Consider the following 12,882-nt stretch of genomic DNA (forward strand, 5'->3'; position numbering starts at 1 on the left):
TCACTACCCAACCGCTTCATTTCACACAGCAGTAGTCTTGGCGCACGGTTACCTAGCGTTAACTCTGTCAGTAAGTGGTTAAGGTTAGCCATCTCATTTAGTTACAGGCGTTTTACGAACCGCTGTTCTATTTTTTTTTTTGTAAGAGCAGTTCTCGAGATCGTCGGAGACTATCTCTTTATCTTCATTGTGCCGTTCCGAATTAAGCCTCAAGCTGGAAGAACCACGCTGTCGGGTTCCTATGCCAAAACGGCGGCACCCGTTGGGTCGCGGCAGTTATCGAGGGACTTGCCTCTACTCTATCTGTAGATAACTTGAGCGGAAACGACACGCGAGTGGAACGAGTGCAGAAAAGATCATATATATTTATGTTTGTTTTTTCTTAAGATGACAAAAAATGTAAATTCTGTTTTAACAAAAACAACAACAAAAAATAACTAACTGGTTAATTTTAATGATACATACAAAAAGTGTACGTTCTAGAAACTACGCAACTGAAAAATTTGAAAAAAAAAACGCAAAGCTGCCACTATCCTGTGGAAGCTCCTACATATCTGTTTAAACAAAGTTAATAATAGTATATTACTATCTTTTTTAAATCGGCTGTAAATGCCCCTTAAGTTCATCCTACAATCATGAAGTTATGCAGTAATATAGGCTATAGTATAGAGCATAATATTACCAAAATTAGTGGAAATTGTAACATGAAAACAAAGTTAAAATAGATGAAAACTGTCTCTTTTGTACAAATTTACTGCAATTAAAACTTGAATGACAGTATCACACTAAAATGAATAGTCTGACATACTAAATATACAAATATCCTTCCACCAGAAGTACACAAAACATGTTTAGAAGTTAGTTTAGTTTACTGGGGGGAGCCGCAGCTCCGAGCACTCAGGCCATTGTTAGGCCTATTGTACTATCCCCGTAAATTGCCTATTCAATGGCTTCCTGCCTACGGTGTTCGCAGGCTTTGGCGATTGTGAGAACATTCTCCAGAGGCAGAGAATGTGCAGATTCTTCGTTGAAGAAAACCTTGCCAAGGTATCTTCGTCTGAGATCTGAGGATGCCGGGCAGCTGCATAAAAAGTGCAGGGCCGTCTTCTCCTCCTCCTCACATTGGCTGCACATAGCCGAAACCACTACCCCAATTTTTTCCATATGGTAGTTTAAGGAGCAGTGTCCCGTTAAAAGCCCTACTAGGGTTTTCATGTCCCACTTCTTAAGGGACAACAAAATGCCGCTCTAGTGGCCCTAGGCTCTTTCACAAGGATTTTCGCTTGTCGACAAGAGTCCAAATTTCTCCTCTCGGTTGCGTGAATCCTTGCAATTTCACCCTTCAGAGTAGATTTGACAGTAGATGACCGGATGCCAAGAGCTGATTCCGGCCCCAACATTGTGGATCCAGACCCCCGTCGAGCCAGTCTGTCAGCCTCCTCATTATCGGCGATGTTAGAGTGCCCCGGCACCCACATTAGGAATGTTTCGTTCGGTCGGCCAAGTTTCATATGTCGTTGCCATTTAGTGCTGATAAAGCCGCCCGATTGTCGGAACAGATTCGAATGGTGCGATCCCTCCATTTTTATCGCATACATTCTTCTGCTGCCAATGAAATGGCATATATCTCCGCCTGGAATATGGTCGTCATTTTTCCGACGGGTCGGGCCAGTTCTATAATCGGATTCTCCGAGAATACCCCTGCGCCTGATTCTAATTACTAATCCGTCGGTGAAGATTATTAGGTCTGTAATCTGAAAAGATTCATGGCCACTTGTTGACCATTCTTCTCTTTTGGTGATTATGACAGTGTATGTCTTTTCAAAGGCGAATCTGGAAGCCATATGATCGGTCGGCATCAGGGCTACCGGATGTTTTTCAAGGAATTTCCAGATAGACGCATGACTGTTTGATTGGCCGCCTTTCCACGCCCCAATAGTATCGAGCCTATATGCGTCGTTGACTGCTTTCCGTTTCACCTCCAAGTGAAGGGGGGTAAATTTAGGATAGCTTCAAGTGCTGCAGTCGGCGTAGTACTCATTGCTCCAGTAATATTAGGTAACCAAGTCTCTGAATCTGCGTTCAGTCTTGGTCACCAGATGATACATGCATACAAAATGGGTTTTATTAGGGATGTATACATCCAGTATATCCGTTTGGGTGAAAGTCCCCAGGTCTTACCTATCGCATTCCTACAGCACCAGAGCAATCTGCAGGATTTCTGATATTGTTCCTGGATATGATGCTTCCACGTTAACTTGGAGCCGAAATGTACTCCTAAGTACTTACTTGTTTAGAAGTAGTTTATATCGCCTTGCTACGATGGCTTGCAATATCATCCACAATAGGTGGAATTTTACCGGGGTGCCCCGCTTCGTTTGCTGCTTGTCTTCGTTTGCACTAAGAATTTCAAGAAAAGAAGCGAAATTCGTGATCGCTTGTTTAAAAGAGGAAAAAGGCCTGCAAATTGGTATATGGGTTGGGGTTTCAGGAGCTGGGGAAAATGATCGAAAAGTGGATGAATTTTTTGAAAACGTTCCTTTTTGCTCGGCGTCCGCTAGACTGCTCTTCTCCCGGTAAAGGGGTTCTATTGCGTCGCGTTCTCAGCTCCTTACGTTAATTCATCCGCCTGTAGGTTTTGGTAGATAGTCAATTTTTGTAACGTTCTTTTGAGACGTGGCGACAACTTCATTCGCATCAGAGGCACTTTTGATGGCTGCTCAATACTGGTTGCTAGGCCACAAATTTCTAACCCTTCTCGTAGCCTTTTACGCCAAGCGGAGAATCCTTTGACGGTATTCGCAAAGACTAACTCAATAGACTTCATTTAGTAGCGTTTATTTGATTTTGTTTGCAATATTTGAAAAAAAATTCGAATGAATTGAGATGAACTATTAGCACACAATGAACCGCCGCCTGCTACGTAGGAAATTGATAAAAATAGCTGATTAATCGATATCAATTCAATTACTCAAAACGTTTTCAATAGAATAGTCATTATAGCGTCTTTTTCTTCTTTCCAGGTCAATAGCACCGTCATGCGAATATCTGCGACAGATCTCGACGATGGCGATAATAGTATTGTCCGTTATAGAATTGTTCCCGATCGCGATTATGAATATTTTAGAATTGATGAACAGCACGGTCTCATTTACTTAAACCGGACAATCGATAGACAACCGGGTCGACAATACGTGATAAATGTTCATGCCTTCAATATCATTCAAGACTATCCTCAGGATGCACAAACCGAAGTACGAATACGAATAGTCGAATCGAATAAAAAACCCCCAGAATTTACCAATATACATCCACCAAACGATGTAATCAGTATGCCAGAAGATTATCGTGATTTCTCAACGCCCATTGTGAAGATGGAGGCAAGGAGTAATGTTCCCGACAAACCTGAAGTGATTTTCGAATTGGTCACGGGCAGAACGGAACAGACGAATAATAAGAAAACATTTGTGTTCAATCAGATTGGAAACACGGCAGTAATTACATTGGGCCAAGCTTTAGATTACGAAGCAATCACAGAGTATACACTAACGATGAGTGTGAGGAATACATACGATCTCGTTGCCGAGCACATAATCAAAATTAAAGTGGAAGATGTAAACGACAACATTCCCTATTTCACAGAGTGGAAAAGCGGTGTTATTTCAGAAAATGAACCTATAGGAACCCCTGTGATGCAAGTGAGAGCTTTCGACATGGATGGAACGGAAGCCAACAACATCATTCATTTTGAGTTGGCCGACAATACTGAATATTTCGCTATCGATCCTCAAACGGGAAATATAACCGCATTGAAGGAATTCGATCGGGAAGAGCGTGACTTCTACAATGTTAAGGTGATTGCAAGTGATAACTCGCCATCGAGCTTGTATAATACAGGCGAACCTAATCGTGGAAACCAAGTGTTTCGTATACAAATCGCCGATAAGAACGATCATAAACCTCATTTCCGGCAAGATGAGTATATTGCTGATAAGCTTCCCGAAAATGCGAACATCAATTCTGTAGTGATTGAAGTCAATGCCATAGACGAGGATAACGAAGCTCAGATTGCGTATACCATAGAAGAAGGCAACGTCGGTGAAGCTTTCAAGATTGAGCCTTTGACAGGAAAAATCACAGTAAATAAACCTTTAGATTACGAGACCATAACTGAGTACACTTTGAAAATTAAGGCGAATGACGGTATGTACGAAGATCATGCAACAGTAACAATTAGAATAGAGGATGTGAATGACAATCCTCCTGTTTTCAAAAGTAATTATAGCACCACCATCGAAGAAGAGAAGATATACGATGATTGCATTTTGATTATCGAAGCCTACGATCCAGACATAAAAGACCGCACTGCAGACCAAAAGCTCAATTATTCGGTTGTCAAGACTGAAATGCAAAGCTACCTAGACATCGATAAGGGCGGTTGTCTACGATTGAAAAAACCATTGGACAGAGACGAACCTTTTGGTCATAAAAATTGGCAAATTCTCATAGCTGCTAACGATGAAAATGGAAATGGCCTCAAGTCGGTTACAGATGTGACTATTTCTTTGAGTGATATCAACGACAATGCACCCTTCTTAACAACATCTATGCCCGTTATTTGGTCTGAAAATCGTGATCCTGGTGAGATTATTAAGTTACAAGCCCATGACTACGACGAAAGCCAGAACGGACCACCATTCACATATTCAATTTCGGAGAATGCACCACGTGACATTAAGGCCAAATTTGTCCTCGACAGTACCGGTCGCCTTAATGCCATAGTAACATTCGATAGAGAGGAACAGAAGGAGTATTTCATTCCCATTAATATTACAGACAGCGGATTTCCTGAGATGAGTAATGTGAGCTGGTTGCATCTGATAATTGGTGATGTTAATGACAATCCCATGAAAGATGGCTCCAGTAAGATTTTTGTGTACAATTACAAAGGCGAGGCGCCTGATACTGAAATAGGTCGAGTTTATGTTGATGACAAGGACGACTGGGATTGGGGTGATAAAGATTTCGTCTGGAATTCTGAAACATATAGCGAGCACTTTAGCCTGAATTCAAGTACAGGTTACATAACAATGTTGCAAGGCACACCCCCCGGTGAATATATCCTCAATTTCATTGTGACTGAACAATCCAACTTGATACCAAAGCATAGTGTGTCGGCGGATGTGACTGTAACTGTTAAGGAGATTCCAGAAGAAGCTGTTGATAAGAGTGGATCTATTCGATTCATCAATGTTACAGGTGAAGATTTCATCAAATTACCTCGAGATGCGGATCCAGGAATGCTCAACATGAAAGATCGACTCCAACGAATTTTAGCGAGATTGTTTAACACGTCAGTGGAGAATGTCGATGTATTCACCGTTTTCAATTACAATGCGTCTATCCTCGATGTTCGATTCTCAGCTCATGGTAGTCCCTACTACGAAGCTGAGAAACTGAACGGATTGGTTGCTCAGAATCAGAACGAACTAGAACGGCAGCTGGGAGTACAAATTCTTATAGTTAATATCGATGAATGCCTCATTGAAAAATACAAATGCGAAAGCTCGTGTACAAATATTTTACATAAATCAAATGTGCCTTTACTAGTTTATACGAATACTACGTCGTTTGTGGGAGTTAATGCATTTACGCAAGCGGAATGCGTGTGTTTGCCTCGGAGACGGAATGTCTGCTTGAATGGAGGTACTGCGAATGATGATGAGACATGTGAATGCATTGATGGATTCACAGGACCAAATTGCGAATTAGTTGCGATCGGATTCTATGGTCATGGATATGCGATGTATCCTCCAGTTAGTGCCTGTGATAACACAAAGATTGCAATGGAGCTATCGCCTAATATGGAGAACGGGTTGGTGATGTATATCGGCCCAATGAATTACAATGAGCATTTGCCATTAAGTGATTTCTTGTCCTTGGAACTAGTCGAAGGATTTCCAGTCCTTACCGTGGATTACGGAACAGGGGCTGTCCGAATAGAACACAAATATATCAAATTATCAACCGGGAAAACATATGCGATTGACATTCTTTTGCAGCGCTCGACTATCGAGATGACCGTGGATAATTGCAAATTGTCCACGTGCATGAGCTTAGGAGCGCCGCAAGGCCCCAACGAGTTTTTGAATGTCAATTCACCGCTTCAATTGGGCGGTACACCGGTCAATTTAGAAATGTTAGGCTTACAGTTGAATTGGACATATATCCCCCAAAGCAGTGGCTATTCAGGATGCGTCCGCAACCTGACAATAGACGGCTTTACATATAATTTGGGAAGACCTGCTCTCTCTAAATATGCTGATCCAGGATGTCAGAATGCAGTGGCCGTTGCTGTGTCATTTAATATAGGCAAAAATTTTCTCATACCCATTCTGATATGCATCATTTGCCTAATAATTTTGATCCTTGCATTCGTTGTACATAAACGGCAGCAAAGCGGGTGGTTAGAAAAAGATACGGACGATATTCGAGAAAATATAATAAATTACGAAGATGAAGGAGGGGGCGAACGGGATACCGACTACGATTTGAATGTTCTTCGAGCTCCTCCGCTCTATGAAGACAAGCCCTACAAAACGAATTTGCTCATGAAAGAGCCAAACGATGTGCCTGATATCGGCGGTTTCTTGGGCGACAAGAAAGATAGTTGCGATAAGGATCAAGGGGCATATCCTGTGGATGATGTGCGACACTACGCATATGAAGGAGATGGAAACAGCACTGGTAGCTTATCTAGTTTAGCATCGTGCACGGACGATGGTGATCTCGATTTCGATTATTTATCAAACTTTGGGCCGAGGTTTAGGAAATTAGCTGATATGTATGGCGAAGAGCCATCAGATACAGATTCGAATGTTGATGATGATCAAGGATGGAGAATATAATATTGAACGGACGGAATGTAATTAAAAGTGAGTATTTATTTATTTCAATAGTCATGTTGTTTCGTGTTTCCGTAATGCTTTTTCCTTCCTTTCTTCATTTCTAAATATGGGTTTGGGTGGTGTTTGTCTATTATCCCATGTGAGATTGCCATTAAAATTTGGAGTGGAAATTCATTTTAGGTTACTTTCACGCTATATCCACAGTGAAGACATGTGACTTACTTTTTAATTTTCTAATTACAACTTTGCCACCAAATCGATAAACTCCTTTGTATCATACTAACATAGACATTCGGTATTGAAGTAAACGTTGCATAATTGTACTTTAGATAGATAGCTGCTAACGTAACTAATTTTTGTCATTGTATTATTTTCTTGCAGGACGTTCTACGATTGATCTATTTGTGTGATAAGATTTTCGAATGAACTTCTCAACTGACTGTCTCCACTGTGGATATAAAATTTATTGTTTTATAATAAATGTTGTTAAAGAAGGCGTATAAAATAAATGAAATTTTTTTATAGAATATAATTTAAGAACTGAAATATTTGTGTTTTTTTTCTTATTGAGCGAGCCACATTTTGAGAGTTTTGATGTACCTAACACTAAAGTGTTTTGATAGTCGCATAGTAGCAGATACGCTGAAACCGGTTTTTCAGATCAAAATTCATCGATAACGATTTTGCCGAGTTGGGAAATTGTGTGGTGTTTGCTATTTTGGGAGTGAGCGTTTCCTTTTCAGATGTAGAATTTACCGAAAGTTATCGAGCCATTAGGTAATGAAAAAAAATGAAATCTAATTTGGCCCAAAGAACGTGGTGATATCATTGACAAGAGATTATCAATATGTATCGTTTGTGTACTTTGCTAACGACGCTGTTTCAATAGCTGATATTGATTATCAATTACAGTGATGCGCAAGTTTCTAAGCTCATCGCTTTAAATATGAGGTTGGCTGTGTAGTGAAGCGTTTAGCTGCTTGAGGGAAAGACGGTTATATTTTTTAAGGCTTTCGAGGAGTTGATGGAGGTTGCATGACTTCATATTTGAATAAAATTGTTTTTACAAAAAAAGTACCTAACAACTGAGTAAACTATGAATTTATATTTGCTTCTCTCAGTTCTTTGAGCTGTAACTTGTACTGGTTTCAACTGATTAGATATGCTACTGGGAATTTTCAATAGATTTTAGGGAATATTTATCCAGAATACATTTGTGAAGAAAGATGTTATACCAGACTTCAAAATTCTAAAAAAATCCGGAAAGGACATTACGAAGAATGGGCTTTACCACATACAAATGATGGAGAATGTAACTTTTACAATTGGTTAGTTGTCTGTCAAAATTGTAATTCAGTGGAAAATTTGTTGAAGTTAATTGATTGAATAGAACTATTTTCCTTGAAATGTAATTTCAATTAGTGCCATAGTTCATGAGTTGTCGAGTAGTAATCATATGCTTGGAAACAATGCACTATTCAATGAGCTGCAACGTGCCCACTGATGACTATATCATCATTGCATTTGCATTGCGACCTTAATGGTCATCGATTTTGCGAACGCCCATGAACTTTTACTTATAAATACATGGTTCATCAAACGATTGTCTCATCTTGCTATTTTTTATAGTGGGAACGGTAAATCGACTATATTCTCATAAGACGCCAACACATGACTGCAAAGCTGTTCCCTATGAAACCATCACACCTCAACATCGATGGTTGATTGTCGTTTTGCGAATCAAGCTTCGGATAAAGCAGCAATTGGTCCATCGAGCATTAAATGGTGGCGATTTCGTGAGAAGAAATGATTTCTAGCGATTACCACCCATTACGAATCGTGAAGCAAAGAAAATGATCGCTTTCACCGGAGCGGTTCATTACAAAGATCTGTACGATAAACTGGACACCCGGGAAGGCGAGAGAGATTTGTATCGGCTTGCCAAAAATCGACAGGAACGCACATAGGATATCAAATACTTGTGTTGCGTTAATGACAAGAACGGTACTTTGCTTACCGACCGTCGAGCCGCGAAGGATAGATGGCGAGAATGTTTCGAGCGGATTTCAACTGACGAATGTGTTCATCCTCCACTCCCACAAGCATTGCCGACATTTGGAGTAGTTCCACCTGTTAGCGCAACTGAAGTCGAGGACGCAATAAAGCGAATGAAATCTGGGAAAGGAACACGACTTGACGGCACCTCATCTGAGCTCTGCAAAGCCAAGAGCTGGAAGCCAACACTGTAGCTCAGTGAATTCTTCAATCGGGTTATTGAGGAAGGTGGAACATCATATGAATGGCAAGAAAGTACCACAGTTCCAATATGGAAAAAGCGAGATTGTCGAGCAGAATCTTTAGATTATTTCATTCTTGACCACCGTATTCGTGAATGATTGAAATAATCGTGAATTAATTATCATTTGTCAAGAACTACGGAACTGCTGACGCAATGCATGTTGCACTGTTGTTTACTCATTGAGGAGCATTGTCCTCTTTGTATTGCATTTCTGGATCTAGAGAAACCGTTTGACTGTGCACCATACAAAATCATTTGGTATGCTCTACGACAACACTTAGTGCGCACGAGTTCTGCGCTGGGTTACTCTACCACGATGCGAAAAGTAAAGTTCGGGTGTATTAAAACCGCTTCGTGCTGTTCATCAATGAAGCTTCGTCGGTGTTCGTCAAGGAAGTGCCCTCTCACCATTTCTCTTCGTTCTTGTTGTGGAAACGATCACACGGGACATCCAATGTCCAGATCCTTATATACTACTTTTGCAGATGATGTTTTGCTAGCGTCTAATAGTAAAAATGATCTTGAATAACTTGTCCAAAAATGGAGTGATCGCCTAATGCAACACGTTCTCAGATTGAATCTAAATAAAACTGAATTTTAGATGACCGATCCCCATGAAACAGGCACTATCACTGTCAGCGGCAGTGACTTTCTCAGAGCCGAGCGATTTAAATATCTCGGGTCAATGCTATCCAATACTCCATTATGAAATTAATTCACACCTCAGGGTAACTTGGATGAAGTGGCGTTGCACAACCGATGTTCTCTCTCTCTCAAGGAACATTTCAATCTAAAATTTACCGCAATGACGTCGGCCTTGTCGCTCTCTATGGTTCTGAGTGTTGGCCAACTATACAATGAACGGCGTCTTGTGGTAATGGAGACGAAAATATTACGTTCGACTAGTGGCGAAATGAGGATTTTCGCGTTCGATGTGGAGTTGCACCGATTGTGGAAAATTTGCGAGAGAGATATCTTCGATGGTATGGTCTCGTAATTCGAGTTAACGAGAATTCACTTGCCAAGATTGGTCTGAAGATCGAATTCGGTGCTAAGCGACCAAGAGGCTGGCCGAAGCATCGGTAGCTTGATACGCTGGAAGGGGGTTTGAAGGCTCCTATCGCATCCACATCAGGCTTATGATAAAACAGAATGACGTGGCCGATCACGACGACCTGACCCCACTTGTGAACGGGACAAAGGCTGAAGAAGGAGAAGATTTTCTTAGAACCATGTGTTCCAGTCTATATATAAAATCTCAATGCAAATATGAAGCAGTGCATTATTTCGCAGAAATAATTAAATCACCGGTTGTCAATTATTTCTGCGCAATAGTAGTAGTACAAAAGATCTTACATTTCTATAGCGTCCATATCCAAAAGGAATAAGATCTAGTTGACTGTAGAATCGCAAAAGCCGATTGTCCAACTTAAGGAACTAAGAGTTTTGATGATCTCTGCAGGCGTGTCCTTCATGCTGATTTATGGTGAGTGAAATGAGTGATGCCGTCTTTTCTCAAACACGGCGATTACCAAATGGTTCTCGATTATGAGGAGGCAAGCGGAGGGCGGGAAATAAATACTAATACAATACAACTTTTGCAACTTAAATAACTGCTAACAACTTGGAAGAAATTATGTACTTTTTCATGTAACATGTCTAAAATATCGCTTTTTAAAAGAGCATTTATTCATCATGATTTTTTGCTTTAGATAAGAACAATTCTGAACAAGTTAAAAGTTGTAGTCTTCTATCTTCAAAGTTTTTTGTTCATCATGTATTTCCTCTTCCTTCCACTAATATGCAGTTTCGCAAGTCGTGCCGTAATCTGGATGAAGGTTGTTAATTTCGTGTCGGTCTTCTCACGATGTTAGAATCGTCAGAACAAAAAAGCAGTTGTAAGGATTTGAAAACTATAGTGCCTGAGGCATTCACTTCAACGTCACGAATCGCTTCTCCTAGGGTAAAGTTAAGATCCCTCAAATATGGATCCTTTTCGCAGATATTTAGTGTCGTCGAGTAATTCTGCTACTTTTATTTTGAACTCGCACATTGCTAAGCGTTAGTTTTGTCGAGGTACATTTTTTCTCTAATGACCGTGTAAGGTTTTATCCTAGCCATGCTATCATGCAAGGTGAATGCAGCGGATGACCGGATTTCGACAGTTTTCCCATTGCTTGCCTCAGAGAAAAATGTAAACGGTCGCTAATTTTCCCGGAATGAAACCTCTTTAGTATGGGTTGATTATGCTCTGAGTGTATGGTGGCATCCGGCGTAGGAATATGATGGAGAATATCTTATATATGGTCCGCAGCGACGTGATGTCGCTATAATTGCTTCTCTAAGTGACATCTCTTTTCATATGAATGGGGCAGATAATACTGCGCTGCCAACTATCAGGCATTGATTTACTGTTCCAAAGTTGGGGCATAAGTTAATGAACTTCTCAGTGTAGTTTTGGTCGTCTCTGTATTTATCGAGTTCGGTTGTAATTTCATCAGTCCCGGACAACTTATGATTCTTAAGTCGAATTACAAGGACAGTATCTCCCGTTCCTGGTGGTTATAGCACTTATCTGCGTCCTTAGTACGTGATTTCGTCGGTATTCTGCTTGCTGGGCGATTCATCCAAATTCGCAACCCATTCGTGCAATATATTAATACAGGATGCCCCGTTGGCCATGATAGAATTTTTAATGGTGGATAGCACTGCTCGTTTAAGGAAAATCGTTTCTTGGAATTGCCACTCTATCTTTTACCGTTACGGAGTTACACGGTTTTCATGAAATTTCATATAAATGGATATTTTTTCAATTGCAAAGGTCACCGTCACTAGCTGTTCAAATTTGAAATGAATTTCAAGCTCGAATTTATATATATATATTTCAAAATGCAATATTGTAACGGTACGGTGTAACTCCGTAACGATAAAAGATAGAATGGTCCTTCTCTCGAACAATTTTCCTCAAACGAGTGGTTTTATCCACCATTAAAATTTCTCCATCGTCAACAATTCAGATGGTAACAAATGCCGAAGCTCTTCATTTTCATTTATATTATCTCTAGATGATAAAGTAATTGACATATCCAGGTTGACCGTATTTTCTCCCCGTTTAATTTTAAGTGGGGCTGCGTTTTAATTTCTGTGGATACAGTTTGGATTTAGACTTGGAACTTTGTGGTTTTTATTGCGAATTTTGATCGTTGTTAGATGGTATTTCAAAATCAAGCATAATTTTGTAGAGAGTGCTGCTAATAATATTATTATATGTTTGCTTGAAGTTGACAAAGGGCCGGTGCACATCGATGTCGTAACCTCCGTATTTTTACAACACTGCTTTCGCTAAGAATTTCTTGGTTATTGCCGCTTATCCCCTTTTAAAGCCTCCTTGACATTCTCAAGTAATAAATATTTCGGTCGGTGCTTTATTGTTTTTATCAGTAAAGTGAAAACGAACACAATGAAATCATCGCATGCCATTCTTTTTCATATCTTCTTCGTTTTAAAATTTTATCATTATTCCATCTACTTCGATTTTGTATACATAAACTCTTGCCAATCGGCACAGCTCGTCACAATTTTATATCTTGGTTATGTTTGTTTTTTTATAGATTGTCCATAGGTTTTTTTCATTAATAACTTTGTGACATTACACGTCAAATTATTGGTTACGCT

General features: G+C 40.1%; 1 protein-coding gene across 2 annotated transcripts in view; it reads left to right on the forward strand.

Moving 5' to 3' along the window:
* The window catches only part of LOC119648694 (DE-cadherin), a 51,998-nt gene that overhangs the window by 20,201 nt on the left and 18,915 nt on the right, over positions 1 to 12,882 (forward strand). The window contains exons 2-3 of one of the 2 annotated variants that reach the window (XM_038050503.1): positions 3,024 to 6,935; positions 7,290 to 7,454. In XM_038050503.1, coding sequence (XP_037906431.1) covers positions 3,024 to 6,908 — 3,885 coding nt within the window. In that variant the 3' untranslated portion in view covers positions 6,909 to 6,935; positions 7,290 to 7,454. Of the gene's footprint in view, positions 1 to 3,023; positions 6,936 to 7,289; positions 7,455 to 12,882 lie in introns of those variants that run through there. The other variant, XM_038050506.1, reaches the window with a different exon arrangement.

Source organism: Hermetia illucens, chromosome 1 (genome assembly GCF_905115235.1).
Source record: "Hermetia illucens chromosome 1, iHerIll2.2.curated.20191125, whole genome shotgun sequence".
Lineage (NCBI taxonomy): Eukaryota > Metazoa > Arthropoda > Insecta > Diptera > Stratiomyidae > Hermetia > Hermetia illucens.